At 33.4% G+C, this 21,921-nt stretch overlaps 1 protein-coding gene across 2 annotated transcripts; it reads right to left on the reverse strand.

Moving 5' to 3' along the window:
• Positions 1 to 1,662: 1,662 nt before the first annotated feature.
• LOC108998963 (transcription factor CPC-like) lies at positions 1,663 to 3,827 on the reverse strand. 2 transcript variants are annotated; one of them, XM_018975735.2, is made up of 3 exons: positions 3,442 to 3,827; positions 2,962 to 3,052; positions 1,663 to 1,946 (listed from the first exon to the last, which is right to left on the reverse strand). In XM_018975735.2, exons 1-3 carry the CDS (start codon positions 3,608 to 3,610, stop codon positions 1,823 to 1,825), a joined length of 384 nt encoding a protein of 127 aa, XP_018831280.1. In that variant the 5' UTR covers positions 3,611 to 3,827; the 3' UTR covers positions 1,663 to 1,822. The 2 variants fall into 2 exon arrangements, with proteins under 2 accessions (XP_018831280.1, XP_018831281.1); XM_018975736.2 differs by having other exon boundaries at positions 2,962 to 3,049; positions 3,442 to 3,824.
• Between the last annotated feature and the right edge of the window lie 18,094 nt (positions 3,828 to 21,921).

A 21,921-nucleotide genomic window follows, 5' to 3' on the forward strand; every position in this document is an offset into this window, starting at 1 on the left:
GGAAGTTATTCTGTTTAATTAAACATGTCACTCTTAAATTTTATTCTGTTAACTTCATGTTAAATTTATGTAGAATTTACCGAACATATAAAAAAATGTAAAATAATAGTTCTCGCTCCTCACGAATTATGATGGGACAGATCAAACCAAAACAAAAATTGAAAGGACACCGGAGGAATGATTTTTGAGTTGTAGAATATAAATATCTCATAATTTTTTTGAAGTAGGTACGTTTGGTTATCAAATTTACTTTAATTTATTTTAATTTATTATTATAATTTTTTTCATATCTTAATATAAAATATAATAAATAATTTAATTTTTTTAAATTTTAAAATAATAATAATATTAAAAAATAATATTATAATAATATTTTATCATCTTAATTCAATTCAACTCAATTCAACTCAGTTTAATATCCAAACGCAGCGACATTAATACTGGATTGGCTATCTTATTTTTTAAATTTTGACTAATATATAACTTTTTCACATTTAGCTAATCATTTAAAACTTAAAGTCAATATTGAATTAGTCATCACACTTTTTATAATAATAAAATTTTATTATTTTTTATTATTTATATTTTTTAATTAATTTTTTATTTTATTTTCATAATTTTCAATAACTTCCAATAAATCATATTCATTTTTATTTTTACAATCTAACAATCTATAATATAATAATCTCATATGTACCTAGATGGTAAAATCTTATAAATAAAAATCTTATATCTATAATATAATAATTTTAAAAAATACTTTTAAACTAGCTATAGTTCTTTTTATATTTGAAAAGAAGAATAGATTTACTGTAACTTATAGTTTGTATAAAAACAATTTAACTAATTTAATATAAAACAAATATGGATGATATTTAACTAATCTAATGTCAATACTCTAAGTAAATACAAGATTTATATAAAAAAAAATATTAATTTTTTAATAATAAATTCTATTTTTTTTTAAAAAGATTATACAATATTTATATATTTTTCGATTATATATATAATATTACTATAGCATTACCCTTTTACCGAATGGACCGGCATTACATCAACATTAATGATCTAACGCAAAAATCAATTACACGGGTTGGTGAGTAGGCCAAGACCCAAGATATAACTTTGAAATTAACCAGGATTATATAATTTATATCAAACAATCATCCCTATGAAAACTGCCAAAACAAAATAAAATAAACTGTAGACTGACTATGTGGAGTACAATGGAGATCAATCTCAAATATCTGTTTTGAATCAGTCTCCATTTGTTATATTTGGTTGTATTCATATGGGAGACAGAACAAAAGGGGGCCCGAATATTCATCAACCGGAAAATACTATTTTGCCCCCTCAAGTTTACAGTTCGATTTGACTACTTGTTAGTTTTTTTTTTTTTTTTAGTAATTAAGAAAGTAATTTTAAGTGTATTGAGATATTTTTTTTTATTTTTTAAAAATATTTAAATATATTAAAAAAATATAAAATGTAAAATTAAAAAAAAATAAAATTGAATAGTGGTAAACTTGAGCGGGCTTCTGGCGCGACTCCAACCAAATAGGTCAAAGTTCCAACTAACTTACCTTGTCATGTACGCAGACAAGACTTCGAATTAAAGGGTAAAAATAAATAAATAAATAAATAAAAAAGGACAGAAATATATAATATATGAAGAAGGAAGACTCATAATAAATTAGGCAGAAAATTAAAAGTTACAAGTACGTACGTACCTTAATTACTACATACATACGTAAACAAAATGATTAAAAATGAAATAAAAAAGAGATTCACTAGTCTAGGGATATAAAAGGGGAAGCATGCATTAGGAACCATATCTCTTCAGTTCTTTTCTTCTACTAGCAAACACTTCTCCATGTCTCATTATCCAAAACCTCTCTATTTCTTCTGCTTTCCGACCCGGAATCCGGCCAGCTATCAGTGCCCATCTGTTTAATACTTGTTGAATTAAAGTAAAGGCAAAAAATAAAAAAAAATAACTTGCACAAATAATGGAAGAAAAAATATTTACATCAGTTTGTAGCCACAACACACTTAATGTACTGAGTTAAAAAAATAAAAAAATTATGTGAAGTGTGCGGAGAGTGCAGGCTGATGTATAGCCATTCTCATAATGAAAATATACACTGTTTTAGAGGCTTCATATATGGGTTTCAAAACAAAATTATATCAAGCATTGTTAAGAATATAATATAAATAATAAAATCTATTTCTTCTCATCAATTTAAATTTTTAGAATAAGTGGTGATTTTACATGGTATTAAAGCAGAGATCTTAAATTTGAATCCTGACTCTACACTCTATCCATTTAATTAAATATTTCATGTGTTGGGCTACTCATTAAAAAATTTATATTTTTTTATTAGTTTAAACTTTTGAGACAAGTAGCAATTTCACAAGCATTACTCTGTGTCGATTAATTATCATCATTTTTTTAACTCTCATCCTTTTAAAAACTTTCATGTATACTTGAAAAGGACGTGTTAATATTGGTAATTATATCCACTTACTAAAATAAATAGTGGTAATTCAATGCAAAATGTAGGGACAAAGTTTCCGCTCGGTACAATCAAAAGTGAAAGATTGCAAAAAGTTCGCTTTTCAAAACGGGGAAAAAAAAAATATATTCACTGAGCAAGTTATGATCAAGAGGGTACGGACTGGGAAAAAGAGAAATCTTAAAAGCTAAAGCCTTTAGGATTTGCAGCACATATGACTGCCACATCTTAACATGCAATCCTTAAATTCCAATTAGCTCTAGTACTATATTTCGACAAAGAGCATGTTTGGCAAATCAAATCGAGAATTAGCAAACTGATGCAACTTTAAACTTTTAGTTAAGTCTCTGTTTTCCAACAGAAGGATTGGGGTAGAGTTTGTACAAATGTATTTTTAGATGTTTTTTTTTTTTCTTTTTTTTTGCATTTATTTTTTATTATTTACCTGTCGCCAACCAGCTTATACATTCTATAGATGAGATCTTCTTCTTGTTCCGTCATGTTAATGAACTCCCACTCTATACTGCTCACCTCTGCTAAAAGGGTGGGATATGGGGAGAGAGAGAGAGAGAGAGAGAGAGAGAGAGAGAGAGAGAGAGAGAATCATCAGACATTCAGCTAAAATGATAGTAATAGTAGTAAGAACTATGCAGCAAGAAAACAAAATGAAGGAGAGATTTTAAAGCAAGAAGAAAAGATATAGGTGAAACCGAAGATGCTTTGAATCTGAAAAAAGACAAGACAAAAAAAAAAAAAGGAACCCAGACTGATATATGTATGCAGGCTATACATGAAAAGAGTGACTGAAAGACACGAGAGATTGAACCAAAAAGAGAAGAGGCAACGAGGGTAAGGATCATCTTTGCGTAAAGAATAAGCAAAAGAGAAAACGACCCAGAATTCATGAACTAAATTAAAAACTCACCCTCAGAGCAGCAACTACTGGTCTTGGCTTGCTTTCTGCGACGCTTATCCATAGCTTTCCAGCAACAAGAAAATTGGGAGAGAAAAAGAGTCGGAGAGACCAAACAGAAGAAGGAGAGAAACCCAGGGGCAGGAAGTAAATGTAGTTTTAATGAGGGAATAATCGACATTAAATAGTTTCCCAAAAGGGAATTTGGAAAACATAAACAAATAATGGGTTTGAATGCCAGACCTTTTAAGTGCCATTGAAAGAAGAGCTTGAACCCTTCGGAACAAAGCAAAGAGGGGGGAGGAGGGGGTAACCTTAACGGCAGGTCCTACCAAACAAGCAAAATAAAAGTTAGGGTTGACTTGTAGTTGTCCCTGTTGAATTTCTGCAAAACACAAGGATCGAGTTTTTTTTTGTTTCGTGGGGAGGACGCTGAGAAATGTGGAGGTACAGGGCTGGTTTGATTTATATCAGATGATTTTAGATAAAAAAAAAATAAAAATTATAGAAATATTAATTTTTTAATATTATTATTATTTTAAATTTTAAAATTAAATTATTTATTATATGTTATATAAAAATTTAAAAAAATTATAGCGATAAAATAAATTATAAAAAAAAAAATATTTTTCGAATCTAAATATTCTAAGGAGTGAGGTTATTATGCCGCTTCACTTTTACTGCTCAGTTTATTATTTTTTTAATATTTTTAAATATTTTAAAAAATAAAAAAATATGTTAATATATTTAAAATTATTTTTTTAATTATTAAATAATAAAAAATTTACCAAGCAATTAAATGAAACGGTACAAATAAAAGAACAAAATAGTATTTTCCAATACTCAAGAGATTTGGTAGGTTCAAACTCGCGTTCTCTGTCGTTCTTTTGCTTTCATTGGTCGACAACTCGTGGTGTCCCTTCACAATCTGTGGGTCCACTCGGCTGGAATCTTTCGCGACTGTAAATAATTTTAAATTACGAGATATTGTAATTTTTACATTTTTCTTGCAGATAATATAAACTTCTAGTACCAATGTCATGGAGAGTGTCCTTATCTGTAGGAGTAGGACCTCTAAGTAGTAGAAGAACTTATATCAAAATTAATTTATACAGTTTTAAGCTACGTATAATCGTAGAATGCGTAAATACCGTACAATAGCTTTAAAAAAGAGTAGAGTTCACTTATAAAAAATTAATTTCTTTTCATATTAGTCTTATATTTATTCAATTTTTTCAAAACGACTGTATGGTATTTGTACACTCACGACTGTAAGTATCATTTCTCTTAAAAAAAGTTGACCATATTTAAAATTCGAGTAATGTTAGATATAGTATTAAGGTATATAAGCCTCGTTTACTCTTTTTGAAAAAGAAGTAGAGTCTATAATTAAAATAATAATAATTTTTTTATCTGGATTCTAAATTTAGATTCATCTGCAAATATCATTTCTCCTTTAAACTCACATAAAAAACTTATATTTTTTTTTACAGGTCTACCCCCACCTCCTTTCAAAGTGACGGTGCAAAGTTTATATATTTTATGACTATATCTAATATTAATCTATAAAAAATTAAAGTGAATTAAAATAGATTTTATAAATAAATAAATAAATTGATATGATATGTTCATGACTTTTAAACTAATTAAACATGAGATTTAATTATTTTGACTTATGTGCAACGAGAAAATCAATGTATGTCAACCCATGCAGTGGAATGTAGCCGCTATTATAATAATTAATTGCTTAATTACTGACGCCTATTTGGATGGTAATGCTTGGATTGGTATCGGAATGGATACCGTTAATTAGTAGCTTTAAGGCGGCTTAATTAGTTTACTCCGGTTAACATTGGCAGTGTCATCTTGTAGCGTGACGGACAAATCAGAATTCTGCTGGGTTAGGCCAAACATTAATTGTAGGCACTAGCTAGGCATCGATTAATTAAACTTATTAAAAAATGGAATGATTTTTAGGATATATGCACATTTATATAGAAATATCTAATAATTATAAGTAGAAAATTGGTAATTACTATATACTTCTTAAGTACGGATATCTATTATTCTCGTAATTCTCTTATAGATAGTCACGTCAATTAAAATTAATATTTATATAAATAATTTTAATTACATAACACCTACTATTTTGAAAGTACTGTAGAAAATAAATCCATATATAATATATCATCTCCGAATTTAAAGAGACATTGAGACAACAATTTTATTATATATTTCAAACATGGTTTTAAAAACCATTCCGTTTATGTTGGGATGGCCAAAATTTTTTGTGCCAGAATAGTAACCAGCAAGGTGTGATAAGTTGTTCCGTAGGGGTGTGCAGAATTCCGAGAATTCCGACTCCGTCCGACCTCCGCTCCGATGCCAACTCCGACGGAGTCGGAGTTGTCGGAATTCGGAGCTACTCCGAATAATTATTCGGAGTCGGAGTCGGAGTCGGAGCTCGAAGGAGCTCCGACTCTGACTCCGAATTTTTTTTTAAAACCCAGCTCCAAAACGACGTCGTTTTGAAGCTGGGTTTAAAAAAAAAAATTTTGAACGACACCGTTCCACTTAATATGGAACGGCGTCGTTCCATATTTCCAAGTTGAAGGGGCTTCTTCTTCACGTCAAGCGTCCTCTTCCTTTTCTTCTTCTTCTTCTTCCTTCTTCCTTCTTCACTTCTTCTTCCTCCTTCACTTCTCTCTCGCGTCTCCCGTCCCAGTGACTGAACCAGTGAACCAGTGAAGTTCAGAACACCGTTCGTCGTTGCTCCTCCCTGCCGCCGTCCCTCTGTTCAGCTTCCAGCCTTCCACCTACGGTGAGCCCTAAATTTATGAGCCCTAAATTTAATTCAAGCACGTCTCTTATGAATTGGAGCCAGTAGTTGTGATTCTTGTGATTCTTGTGTATTGAATATTGAATATAGTCCCCAACACGGCGCTCAAAAACATGAATTTTACATTGTTTTGAAGACTTGCGCTCGAGCGATGTGTCGAGCGCAAGTCGAGCGCACGTTGTTTTGAACATTGGCTCGAGCGATATGTCGAGCGGAAGTCAAGCGAACCTCTCTGGAAGAGTTCTGCTCGAGCGCTACGTCGAGCGCTCATCGAGCGAACCTCTCTGGAAGGGTTCTGCTCGAGCGCTACGTCGAGCGCTCATCGAGCGAAACTCTCTGTATGGATTCTGCTCGAGCTCGACGTCGAGCGCAGGTCGAGCGAACCTCTCTGGAAGGGTTCTGCTCGAGCGCTACGTCGAGCGCTCATCGAGCGAAACTCTCTGTATGGATTCTGCTCGAGCTCGACGTCGAGCGCAGGTCGAGCGATCCTCTCTGTATGGATTCTGCTCGAGCGCCACGTCGAGCGCAAGTCGAGCGAACCTCTCTGTATGAGTTCTGCTCGAGCGCCACTTCGAGCGCACATCGAGCGAACCTTTCTGGATGGGTTCTACTCGAGCGCTATGTCGAGCGCACGTCGAGCGAACCTCTCTGTATGGCTCTTGCTCGAGCGCACGTCGAGCGCACGTCGAGCGCACGTCGAGCGAACCCATCTGGATGGGTTCGTATGAGTCAAGCGCACATCAACCGAACCTCAATGTAATAATACATCGATACATGTATTATTATGATACAATAATACATGTCCTATTGTATAATACAATAGCCTAGTTTATTTTTAAACTAATTTTTTGCTTCTAATTTAATTTTTTCAGCTTCATTGATTGTGATATGGATCCTAGACATAGTGGAGATGATCGTCCACAAGGGGATGTGGCGGATGCCAATGCTACAACTCCTACACCGGTGGGTACTTCCACCCCTAGAGCCACATCTAGGGCAGCTACATCTAGAGCAGCTACATCTTGTGCGAGTAGTCGACTCCCACTCCCAGTTGATATAGAGGATGAAGATATGTTCAACGAGGAAGAGGAGATGCCCATTGAGCAAGATCAACCACCACGACCTTCTAAAAAGAGGTCGTGGACATGGGAGCATTTCACCAAAATACCTGGTGAAATTGCGAACCCAGTGGCAAGATGTCATTATTGTGGATCACTTTGTGGATGCCATTCGAAGAAGCAAGGTACCAGTGTGTTGATAGCACATCTAAATGGTTGCCAACGATATAAGATAGCGAAGGGATTGCAAGCCACTGATCAGACCAACCTCAGTTACCAAACTTCTACAGCCACTGATGGTACACAGACTAAGAAATTGGTCATCCCTCAATACAGTGAGAAGATGTTGAGGGACATGCTTGCAGAGATGATAATTACTGATGAGATGCCATTTACCACAGTCGAGAAAAGAGGCTTTCGAAAGTTTCTAAATTTTGTTGAGCCACGATTTCCCATTCCATCACGGTATACAGTGATGCGAGATTGTATGAAGAGGCATGCGAAGGACAAGGAGGAGATGAGGAAGATGTTTATTACCACTGGCCAAAGAGTGTCTTTTACGACTGACACATGGACTTCCATACAGAACGTCTGCTACATGTGTATCACGGCACACTACATTGACAGTGAGTGGATTTTGCATAAAAAAATTATTGGTTTTAAAGAAATTGTGGATCATAAAGGTGCATCCATTGGGGCGAAGATGGATGATTGTTTAAAGGACTGGGGAATTCGAAAAGTGCTGTGTATTACAGTTGACAATGCCAGTGCGAATGAAACAGCAATTGATTGGTTTAAGCGGAACACGACGGTGAGAGATGATGTCATTCGGGCCCACGAGTTTATTCACGTTCGATGCTGTGCTCATATCATTAACCTCATAGTTGTTGAGGGATTAAAAGAGGTTCATGATTCCATAACCCGAGTCCGCAACATTGTACGATATGTGAGGGGTTCCCCTCAAAGGCTTGCCAAGTTTAAGGCAATAGCAGAAGATTTGAAGATTGAATGTTCTAGTATGCTGTGCTTGGACGTTCCGACTCGATGGAATTCTACATACATGATGTTGGATGTGGCACAGAAGTACCAAAAAGCATTCGAGCGGATGGAGGTCGAGGATGGGGGCCTGAGGTATGCTTTGTTGGAGCCAGCAGGACAGGGGCTCGGTGCGCCAGACGCACATGATTGGACCAGTGTGAGTTATTTTGTTGAATTTTTAAGAACTTTTTATGAGATAACCATGCGACTATCTGGATCCAAATATACGACTGCGAACTCATTTTTCAGTGAGCTCTCAGAGCTTCACTTCCAGTTGGAAAATAGTTGTACTGACTCTGCTGGATTGTTATCTGATATGGCTACGAGGATGAAGATCAAATATGATAAATATTGGGGGAATATTGAGAAGATAAATAGATTGCTATTTGTGGCTGTGATCCTTGACCCCCGAGTTAAGTTGGCCGTTCTAGAATTTTGGGTAAATTCCGTCCTCGGGGCAGTGAAGGCTGGAGAGTTTATTAGATTGCTAAAAAGTGATGTTGATGACTTATATCATCACTACAGTACTAGTGCTCAGCCTTCATCCGCAGTTGGTAGCTCCTCACATTCGAGGCCGACAGGATCGACAGTTCCCTCAGGTGATACTGACCCATCTGTAGGGGTTAGAGGCAATCGTGTCATACGGCAGTATCATCAACTCATGTCAACAAGGAATATTATGCATTGTACATCTGAGGTTGAACGATATTTTATGGAAGCTGTCGAGGCACCTAGTGATGTATTTCAGTTATTAACTTGGTGGAAAGTTAATTCCACCAAGTATCCAGTCCTTTCTCGTGTGGCCCGAGATGTGCTAGCCATTCCTGTCACTACGGTTGCCTCAGAGTCGGCATTTAGCACTGGAGGTCGCGTGTTGGATGCTTATCGGAGTTCATTGTCACCGTCAACCGTGGAGGCCCTCGTTTGCACACAGAATTGGATAAGTGAAACGCCCATTGGACTAGATACCGTTGGCGTTGATGCCGAGAGCTATAGGCTTGAATCGGGTAAGTTTATATGCTTTTTAATGATGATTTAATTATTTTTAATGTTTCTAACTTCTACTTTTTATGATTTTATAGATCTAATTGTGAACCCTAACATAATTACCGATGATTGAGAGTTTGGAACGGACGCTACTTGAGAGTTGTGATGGAGTTGAGAGAACCTCATTTCTTGGTAAGAATCAAATTATTCTTTTACTGTATATAATTTTTTATTATCAATTTTTTTTCATCTATTGATTGCTATTTTCTATCTTCATTTCAGGCGTGACCAATGGAACATTGGGGTTTGAGTGAAACCCGTGTTTAATTTTTATGTAATTATATTTCAAGACTGAGTCATATTGTTATTACGTTATAAATGAGACTGTTATAACTTATGGCTGCATCATACATGTTATTTACTTTTTAAACTATTTATATAGTTATATTTATGTACTTATATCCCGAGCAAATACGTGGGATAAGTACTCTTTATTCTATAATTTCTATTAGTACTTATCCATCATCTCTCAAAAGTTTATAATTTATTATCCAACTGAAATTAATCGAATTATACAAATTCGTACCATCATTCTTTTCTATAAAATTTTAAATTTGTGTAATTTTCAACTCATGAGTCATGAGCACTTTTAATGCTAAATTTCAGGCGGACATAAAACAAATTAAAGATATAATCAAAATTCAGTAACAAAATCAGAACGAATATTTAAATTATTGAAAACTCTTGAATAAACTAAATATTTGTAGATGGTTAACTTTTAAAAAAATATATATATGTTGCCCACTATCTGAAACGAAATTGAACAACAAAATTTAAATAATAATAATAAAAAAAATTCTGAAATTGAGTTCGGAGTCGGAGCTCCGACCTCCATTCGGAACTCCCTCCGAACTCCAGTCGGAGATCCGATCGGAAGTCGGAGCTCCGACCTCCGTTCGGAGCTCCGATCGGAGGTCGGAGCTCCGACATCCGATCGGAATCGGACTCCGACTACGTTCGGAGTCAGAGTCGGAGGAAAGTTTTGGCTCCGAATCCGGTCGGAGTCGGAGGTCGGAAATGACAACTCCGACTCCGTCGGAGTCGGAGCCCACCCCTATTGTTCCGTTTCAACTCAAATTCTGGTCATTTTGGTCCATTTCGGTGGAATTCCGGTGTTTCAGCCATAACACTTATTCTGGTCCGAAATTTGGCTAAAAGAAGATTTGGAAAATATTCTAAAAAGAAAATGGCAAACTTGTAAAAGTCTCAACCCTTTTTCATCACATTAATATACATATATATATATATATATATATGCACCATTTAGTGTACAAGCAAGTTAATAAAGCCCTTAAAATCCAATAAAAAAGAAATAAATACTAAAAAAATGTTAATACATGAATTGAAGTAAAGTAAATGGGCGAGAGAGGCAATTATACCTAATGATCTTTTCAAGGTAATAAGAAACAACAGACTTCCAGAAGGGGTCCATGGCAGTGTATATGCACTGTATTTTTTTATGAAGAGATTTGTGATTTTAGCAGTTTTTTTACATCAATTTTTCTAGCAGTGTGATTGAGAACTAATTATAACTTAGAAATATTATTGATTTTTTCAAATATGTATATTTTTAAGACTTGTATTGATATTATTTTAGAATATAGTTTTGCTATATATATATATATATATATATATATATATAGAATTTATCTATATATTGACCATCCCGAAACGGTACACCGAAACATACTGGTACCGAAATATTCCATTCTAATACTTCAACTAGAACGGTCACTATGATGGAATTCAAAACTTTGATTTCAACAATCAATTGGTAACATTTATTGATCATACGACTATTTGAATAAGAATAGCTTTTATAGGTGGTATTAATAATCCAAAAAATAATTAAAAGATAAAAAATACTCATTTATTTGATAGGAGTCAGGACTTCTTCCTAATTATTTTCAATTTATTTGAACTTAATAGCAAAAAATATTTAATTTTCCCTCTTAAAGCAATCATTTATTTTGCAATTTGAACGACAAATTCTAAATTTTGTGCCAACTTAATTTCCTCCTAAACTCTTTAGAGCACTAGCATTGGACTCATCAAATGAGTCCAATCTTCAAAATTTGATAATTTTGGTTTTAAAATCTTGGCATTGGATTCACCATATGTTCAAATGTTAAGCTTTTAGCTACAGTACATTTATCTTCATCTTCAAATTTGAAGATTTACTATTCACACTCTATAACCATTATTTTATTTATTTAAATTATTATTTTTCAATTTTGAGCCACAATATATTTAAGTTAAGAAATAATAATTTAAATATTAAATTAAATTATTAATTAACATATAGTTAGTGTAATTGTCAAATATGAAAAAAATAAATTAAAAATATTATTATTAACGAAATAATATTATATTATTATTTTGATGAATCTAATGGTTAATCCAATGTGGGGTTATGGATAGAGAGGTTTTGGATTTATGAAAAATATGTACTTTTCATCAAATTTTGAAGATAAAAATGATGAATCCAATGCTAATGCTCTTACTCTTTTTCTCCATGAATCTCCCAAACTCTCATCATTTTACAATATAGATCCAACGTCTATAGCACAATCTTAATTATGGTAAGATCTAAATATTGTACCAACTACCACATGATCACCTATTTCTTGTATATCATAATAGTTAGATCTTAACACGAGGGTTATTTGTAACCTATATATGCTACAAAATCTGGTTTTAAGCAACAATTTTGATACTTTGGGGGTCATATTGAAAAATAAATACTCATATTTCTTCGCAACATATATAAGAGTATCCCTTTCAATATATATATATATATATATATATACACACACACACACACACACACACATATATATATATATATATATATATATATATTAACTTGGGTACCATGTTCATTGCTAAACTCTTTATTTTTCCACACTAGCTTTGACATCCTCGTCTCCCATTTTCTCTTGAGAAATTTTATTTACAGTCTTCAAATGGAGATTGCATGTACAAGTCCTTTATTAAATAAAAAAAAAATACCATTTTGATAAGGATATTATTGTAATTTAAAAAAAATTTAAAAACAAAATTAACTAGACTTACGATACAACTCCCAAATGAAAACTGTATGTAGCATTGCTCTTTTCTCTTATGTTGCTCACAGCCCCACTTTTTTACTTTATTGTGGAGGATTTGTCAAGCACGTTTGTCATGCGCCGCATTACTAGGTGCGTGGGACTCTTGCACGCTACCTTTTCCAGTGAATTGAGTCATTAGATTAGTATGCTTATCATAATTTTAAACCCCTCATGTAAAATGAGAAGCTTTGTGTGTTCCGTTCCTTCGAAATAGTATATATAAAATGAAGCCGCAAGCATCGATCGGATTATATATAGATCAGGCTCTTGAGGGATCGGAGCTAGCTCATGTTGCTAAAGATCAATTGAATCGATCGATCATAGAAATGCCAGTTACAATATCTATCAATCATTATATATCCATTAATACAGCTGTTTATGTCTCCAGCTGCATGCAGACCACTTAATAATTAAATGGGGGCGGAAGTGGCCGATCGATACTACTGGAAGGATTGATCCTATGGGATATTCTTATTCATACATGAATTTAGATGCTCGAATTATTTATTTTTTTATATAGTTTTTTTTACTAACATTAAAATACTCAATTCAAAATTGTCGTCATGTATCGATCGATCGGTCCTCATCCGCATCTGAGTTGGGTTTTGCTTTAAGTAATATATATCAGCTAGCCATGCATATAATTAAGATTCGTGGATTCTGACGATCGAGTAGTACTTATTTCCAATGAGTTAAAAAGAAATAGCTAAGATGATCGATCTAGATCATCATGATCAGTAGTCATGCAGAGTTGAAGATCATATAGGACACGATAATGCATGCATGCAAATGGATTTGATTCTCCATGCTCATGAAGTCAGTCCAAATGAAAAGAGATCAAAATTCTGAAGAAGTAGTCAGATCAAACTGCAGGCGGCCACAAAGAAACCCATGCAATTATTTACTTGAAAGTTAAGTTATCATTGAAGTTTGTGTAACGTCCGTAAAAGCATATACTTAATATGCATGCGTATATACGTAAGTGATCAGCTTGAAACTTCCTGCATGATCAGCTTGTACGTACGTTTATTTATTTATGTTATTTTGTAATGGAAAATACATAATATAACGAAGCCTTTCTTTTCGTTTTCTAATTTATTTAAATAAATATTTTCAGTTAAAGCTGGTAACTTTGGTGGAATGTTTGGTAGGACATGCATATAGAAAGGTCACGATCGAAAGAGATCGAGAAAGCAGGCCATGTATATTAGCGCTTTAAGAATCACGTCTCATTCTTTTTTTCTTTTTCTTTTTTTCAGTACAAAAGAAAAATCTATATATTAGTTGGTTTAGGTAAAACCCACTAATTGTCCAAAAGAGATTCAAATCCACTACAATAGGCAGCTTTTAAAGAGTTTGAGAGCCTTTTAAGCCTTTATTGTGTGAAAGAAAGAACAGCTTTTGAAAAGTGGTGTGGCAGATTGGTCTAGCTTTTAAGAGAAGAGATACATATATAAAGGCCGGAGAGAATTTACATTCATTGGGTTGACAAAAAGTCTAGTTAAGTTTTAGTTCCACAACACATATTATTTTAGCATAATAATGGCAGAAAGCATAAGATAGATAGAGAAATCTCAACAAGTGGAGTGCAGAACACTTCGGATTCTTCTAAAGGTGTAGTTGGTATTACTTCATTGATTACAATAACAATAATGTCACCATTAAGAGCATATCGTCGAGATAGAGTTTCGACTTGAATATTGTGGAATTCTCTTTTATTGTTCTTTCCACCAAGTATTTTTTTAGTTTGCTTTGATTTTTCTTATCCGTTTCTTTTTTAGCCCTCACCTTGTGGCTTATTATTACAACCTGATTAGAGACTTTTTGATTTTTGATTTTGGTGTTTGACTACATTAGTGGAGAGGATTTATGAAAGTTGGACTTATGAGGTTAAGTTTTGAAATAATTCTTCTAGTTTTAGTTTTTCTACTTTTATCTGAGTTTCCAGGTGGGTTGGATGACTATCTCACACACACTCAAGGTCTTAGGTTTAGGTTGAAGTAACCTTTCAACTCTTGCTTGACAAATTGCTAAATCTTTTATTGATTTTCCTGCTATCCTTGATATTAAAAGAATAAGATACTGGTGATGAAATCTAATCCAAATCATGGTTTGTTGAGTGATGAGATCCACTCCAAGAGAAACGGGTGTTTGTGACTTTTTTTTGCAACGAAAATGACTATTTGTGATGAAAACAGACTTATTTTAGCTAGAATAGTCATCTCGCTGGAAATAACTGGTCGAAAATAAGCAGTTTTCTTGTAGTAAGGTTTTTATATGGGGTCTAGTTGATATTGTTTATAATGGCTTTTTGTTTCCTTTTCTTTTTGTTTGGGGACAAACAAAGTTTTAAGTTTGGGGGTGTTTGATCATACCTTACATAATTTCTTATATTTTATCACTTCTTAACTTTAAATTTGAATTTAATTTTATTTATTTTGGTCGGTTTTAGGCTTCATTGTTGTCATTTAAATTTTACTTTAGATTTGAAGAAAAGGAAGACCTAAATTTTAGTATCCTGTCGTCTAGGGACTCTCTCTCATTTAAATGAAGATTTATCTGAATAGAAGAGCTAGTCATCGGTGCTATTTTGGGGATAAAGACCAAGTTAAATTTTTTAAGACGCTAAAGATAGAAGCAGATTTTTGAATGAAATTAAAGAATAATAGATTTTTTGGAAGAGAAAAGAATGGCAAAAATCTCAAGTGAGGATACGATAGTTTTTCGAAGTAGATGATAAGGTAGAGTCTCAAAGTAGAGAGAGAGGAGATTTTGAAGTAGATATTCCGGTGATATGGAATAAAGGAGAATTTTGAAAAAGCCAAAGACGCAAGAAAGGAGAAATCGAAAACGTTGAAGATGTAGGAAAATGCAAAAATTCCAAATCGGCAAAAAAATAAAAGATGTTGAAAATGAAAAAAGAAGGGAACGAAAAAAGGGGAGGAGGCAGAATGACGAAAGAAAAAAAAAAAGATTTTCGAACGAAGAGAGGAAAAAGAAGGGGACGAGTATATTTGTTCAGAGTTGATTTTCTTTGATTCCCCTCAAAGAAATTATGGTGAATTCGTTGATGTTGAATTTAATTTTCAGCATGAACTATGTTTTCTTCAATCTAGGAAAACAATGTAATCTAATTTTAAATTAAACTATGTTTGCTTTTCTTTCCTAATTTGGAGTCATTCTCTACTCTATTTGTCTGATTTATTCTAAGGTTATTGCTTCTAATTGACTAGCCATTGATTAGATGATTTAGATCTTGTGATTTGCTTTCGACAAAGGGAATTATATGATAGACCTTAGATATTTCAGCATAGATAAATATAGAAATCAAAAGACCTATATGAACCTATGTAGTTTTAAAATCATTGGGCTTAATGCTTTTTTGTTTTATTAATTTGCATACTCTTGTATAAAATTATGAACAAAAATAAATCCAACTAACTATCGAAAGAGGCTTTTGGATGGGTTTAGAGATTTTGCTAACAAATTGAGAGAATTAAATTCAATTAATTAGATGAGAAAATAATAATGAGGGATTAGGTGAAATCAATTTCCTATAAATTATCTTTCTCATTGATTTGATCATCAAACAACAACTTTCTTTCCCTTTGAATATTTTATTTGAATTTATTTTATTTCAAATTACAATTACAAAAATCTAAGTGACTTTTCTAAATAAAGTCGAGATTAGTATAATTTCGTTACTTGTCAAAAGTGAGATACCAATCCCTGAGGACGGCATTCTTCTCATCACTTTACTATAAAATTACGGTAATGTGCACTTGCAATTTTGCACCAATCAATCGTATTAATAAGATCTTAGTGGCGTTGGAAAGCCAACCTAGTTCTCTACAAAATTTATGTTTAAGAAAGATCTTCAAATTCAAACGTTTACCAGGTCAAAACAGCTTGATATTGTCACAATTGAGAAAAGTTAAAAAACTATAAATGTTTTCTCATTTGCGGTAGTTCAGCCAATTTAATTACCATAAGAGAATGACTAGATACTCTAGCTTGCAGAAAATTTGCTTCTAACCTAGTGACTCTACTCTCCCATTCAGCATTAGCAAGTGCACTGTCAAACTTCCTGAGAAATAGGCCTTCCTCTCTTCTATTAGATCATGAAAAGAATTGACTTCAAAACCTTAAGTCATCCAAATCTTTCTGGTTGATGCACTCATCGAAGAGTCCATCTAATTTAGCCACTAATTCGAACCCCCAATCTCTCATCATGTATTCTATAGCATTAAAGTTCCAACAACAAGCCAAGGTCTACCTCTAATGGTTGAGTCAGACATAAAATTTGTTCAATAGTTGCTCGACCTTGGCTAAAGTGAAAATTCCATTAAATACAAGTTTTCTTGGACTTGGACTCTTTAAGTGGCATACATAGTTCTAAGTTTATTTATATAGATTGTTACATTTAACTTCTAGGGGTGGAGAGATGCTAAAGCCGCTATTTTCATTGTATTCTTGAGAGAAAACTCTAAGGAGATTCATTGAGAGTTCAAAACACATTCTTTCCTAGAAAACAGACCTCCATCATATCATGTTTGTGCTATAGTGTTGTAAAATTCATTGGTGTGGACGTGATTGTTGGTTGGAAATATTTTCAAAACCATAGTGATTACAGAGATCGAGTTAATGCTCATGGTGGAATAAGTATGCCGAAAGGATTTATGGAGTTATCAAGTTGTAGAGATTGAGTTGGTATTTAGGGAGAAACTATAGAAGATGTCGGAGGTTCGAAGCTACCATGGTGTAGAGATTGAGTGGGCCAATCGTGGTGTTGCAAGTAGGCTTGCAGCCCGACCAAATCGTTTTGAGTCTGAGGCCGACCCGACCTGACCTACATAGTTGTATGAAGCAACTTGGTTCGACCCGATCCGATGAAAGTTGGGTTGGGTCAACCCGTTTTTATTTTTTCCCTTTAATTTTTTAAATTTTCTGTTTTTATTTTTTAAAGATGGTAGTGGAGTTGGGCATGTCCTGAAGACGAAAATGAAGAAAAATGACACTTTTGCAACATAATAAAAAACCATTAACACCATCCATAAATAAAGGATTGGGTTGGGAATATAGAGGAAGAACATGTTACTTGGAGAAAGGAATGCAATGACAAACTACAAAGGGAATGGAGGCAACAGGGAATGAGGAAGAGAATGGGGAGGGCTAGCTAGGGTTTGATTTGCGTGACTTTAGGCGGGTTGAAACCAGCATTTCACGGGTTCGAATCGAAAATAAGTTTAACCCTCATTTGTCAGTTAGGTCGGGTCGAGTCGAGTCAAGTCAAGTCATTCGGACGGACCGGACCTGTGGTTTTTCTACACAGGCCTAGTTGCAAACCATGTTTAGATATTTCAAGGGTTTGAAAGTGTTTCTAAATTGGTTATAACGAATTACGCTTTTATGGTGGATTTAAAGGTGGTGGTTGAGCACGCAGTGGTAAAAAGTTCTTCAAAAGTTTTCCATTACCTAAATATTTAATTTTACTATTTTTTTTAATCTAATTTATCATTTAATTTTCCATTGCGCCTAATTTCTCAAAATGGTCAATATTTTATTTTTTAAAACTCAAATTTTTAAACTTTTTCTTAACCTTCATATTTTCTTCGACTAATATATTTTCAACTATAATTTTTAGAATCTATTCTTCCCAATGGTATTATTTGAAAACTCCATTAAGGAAATTTGACTTTTTATGGTGTGTAGTTTCCCTCCAATACAAAGTAGAAATGTTGTGAGAGAACGCAAAGCTAAACTAAAATCAAATGTTGTGACAAAATAAAGTTGCAACACAAGCTTGAACAAAACAACTAGCGTCTAGAGCTAACATAAAATAGAAGAAAATGAAGACCGTCTGGCCTCGAAGCAAGTACAACTATTCAAACCATAAAAAATAATAATAATTTAGGTAATGGTTGCTTTCAGAGCATTCATATTGGGTACCTATAAATTTATCTGTAATTTGGTTGAAAAATACCCTTCCTAAAATCTTCTTCTAAATTTTACTCATTTTTAAAAAATTTCCAACATCTCATTCCAATACTTTCTCTATTATATTAAAAAATTATTTCTCAATTATTTCTTTATTAATAATTTCTCTCACTTCCATTTACAAACTTAACTCTTTTGTCTTCTACCTAATTTTGTAAACACAAATATGATTTTTTTTCCTGGGTACAATAACAGTTTTAAAATAATTATTATATTAAAATAATAACATTATTTATAAATATGTGCAATTTCCAATGCAATGGTATTTGTAACGGATAAATAAAAATCAAGTTTATGGTTTTGTCTGAGATGTAAGGGTAATATTTTTTGTCCTTTGTTTGATGTACAGTAACATTTTTTCTCCTTTATATAATAGTAATATTTTTTATTTTTTATTTAACGGTAACACATTCTTTGAGTTGCAACGATAATACTTTTTATTCTTTATCCAACGGTAACACATTTTCTCTGAATTGCAAAATTAATTTTTTGTGTCCTTTATCCAACAGTAAGACATCTTCTCTAAGTTACAACGGTAATATTTTTTGTTTTTTATCTAAAGGTAATATTTTTTATCCTATACGAATGGTAATAATTTTTTACCTTTTCCTAATGACCATATTTTTTTAAACGGTAAAATTTTTGTGTATTAAATCTGAGGACTTTTGGTTCCATTCACATCTTCAGCAAAATTCTAATTTTATCATGATCATAAATTTCTCGTTGAGGCCTCATTTTCCACTCGCTTCTTTAATAACTCGTTCATTCTTTTGCAAGTTGCTGCAAAACTTATCCTCTGTATATGAGTTGGAGCTTGTTCTTAATGAGAATGGTGGATCAACATCGACTCATCGTGGTAATCGCCAACGCCGTAAGTATATTCGACATAATTATATTCAAAGGCACGAACGACTATTTCTCGACTATTTCGTAGAAGCATTAGTATATCCCTCAAATCTATTTCGAAGGAGATTTCATGAGTTTTCCTCTGTTTCTTTGTATTCAACATGAGGTAGAGGCTTACGAGTTCTACATCATCCAAAGAAGAGATAATGCTGGAAGACTCGGTCTATCTTTCATGCAAAAGTTAATCGTTGCACTTAGAATGCTTGCGTATGTAGTAACTGCTAATTTTATAGATTAATACATACGGATTGGAGAAAACATCGCAATGGAGAGCCTGAAAAAATTTGTAACTATAATCATAAATATTTTTTCTAATGAATATTTTTCTTCTCCAAATACCAATGATATTGCTTGATTGCTCGCTGCTGATGAATAATATGGATTCCTGGGAATGCTAAGACGCATTGATTGTATGCATTGAAAGTAAAAAAATTGTTCGTCTACCTACAAAGGTATGTACTTTGGCCACAATCTTGAACCAACTATAATATTAGAAGTGGTTGCTTCATAAGATCTTTGAATATGTCATGCATTTTTTGAATTACCCGGTTCTTATAAAGATATCAATGTGCTAGAGAGATCTTTCATTTTCGTTGAACTTGCCCAAGGGCGTGCATTCTAAGTGCAACGACTACTCAAGCAATGGCAATGACTACACTATGAGGTTCTATCTTGCCGATGGTATTTATCCAAATAATCAACATTTATAAAGGCTATTTCATCTCCACAAGGAAATAAAAAGAAATATTTTGTAGTAGCACAGGAATCAGCAAGAAATGAGGTAGAGCGTGCATTTCGGATCCTTCAACAATATTTTGCAATCGTTCTTCGACCTGCTCGAATGTTCAAGATCAAGGATCTAACACATATAATGAAAGTATGCATTATTCTACATAACATGATTATCGAATACGAGTGTGATGATAATGGGGGTCCCTAGTTGTAGTATGATCAACTTGATGAGGGTTTTTCTCAACTGTCAAGCAATCCTACAATCGAACTTATGGAATTCATTCATTGTCATCATGAAATTAGAGACACTTCGGCTCATCATCAGCTCCAATCATTCCTATTTGAGCATCAATGAAAATTATATTCCCAAAATTAGAATAGCTGCAATCCACTATAATTTATTATGTTATCAGTAGTGACTAAATATTCCTGTTTGTTCGATTTCCATTCCCTAAAAAATGTTGGCAGAACAACATTGGCCAAGAAAAGCTTTAATATTTTCTTTATCTGTAATATTTTAAGCATTTGTAATGTTTTGTTTATCATCTTCTATCCATGCACAAAATTATTGTCCAAAATATTAAACTTCCCATCTAAAATAATAATGTGTTATAAAGTATAGAAAACAAACATTTGTGATTTAACAATAACAGATAACCTATAATGTAAACATTGGTGAATGTTGTCAAAATTATACAAATCCTGAATGTAAAAATAACAATTAAATTGTATATAAAAAATAAATAAATCATTGATTCTCAGCATTGCGTCTAGCCATGATTTTCCTTTTACATTGCTGGAAATATGCCCGTTGTAGTCTAGGCAAGGTAGTGACATCAATAAGCATGATCTGCCCCTCTCCAATAGCTCACTCTTCGCTCTCTCCTCCGCTTGTAACTGGGCAATTCCAGTCTCTCGGCCTTTAACCTCTTGCTGTATTTTATGCCCCTCCCTTTCTCGATCATTTTGCATCTTCTCCTTCTTCAGACGGAAAAACTATTTCTCTTGAGCTCGTGTGATGGGCACCAAAACGGACCTAGTTTTAAAGATCATTTGCAAGTTCCAGATGGGTCAATTACATAGTCAAGAGCCAAGAAGATCAAGGAAGCAATGCAATGATTGATACAATCCACTTAGAACGTGTTTAGAAAGAGCCCAACATTCAAGATGGGCTTAAAGGTTGAATATTCAGTTTTGATTCATTTCATAAGTTATGGAAGAGGGCAACAACATGACTTGAAGGCTTTGGGCACTTGAAGGCTTTCAACTTGTTTAATTCATTTAAAGGACTTATTTTATTAGTTTAGAATAATTGGAATTATTATGGGAAGCACTTAAAGGGGCCTATGCAATGGCATGTTGTGAAAGTTATTATTTTATTGAACTAGGGTTAGAGTTTTATTGTAGCATTACTATAGCTGCGCCACTGTTCATCCAGGGGCATTTTGGGTAAAAGGGGTTTTATTTTAGTTAGAGTTTTAATTAGGTTTTAGTTTAAATACACTTTGTTGCCTCATGTTAAGAAGTTTATGAAATTTAATGAATTTATTTATTGTGAGTTGAGTTTTACTCGTTCGTAATTGAACTTTTGAACTTATCAAAGGTAAATCACAACATTTGTGGCGTTCCACCTTTGTAATCTGGGTTCTTAAGACGAGATCTTCAACTGGTCTAGATTTTAATTAATCTAGGTTATTGAAATGGGTTCTCATCGGGTCTAGATTCTCCATCCATTGACTTGATTTTGGCTTTCTTGGGTGAGTTT

Source organism: Juglans regia, chromosome 12 (assembly GCF_001411555.2).
Source record: "Juglans regia cultivar Chandler chromosome 12, Walnut 2.0, whole genome shotgun sequence".
In the NCBI taxonomy this organism is placed as follows: Eukaryota; Viridiplantae; Streptophyta; class Magnoliopsida; order Fagales; family Juglandaceae; genus Juglans; species Juglans regia.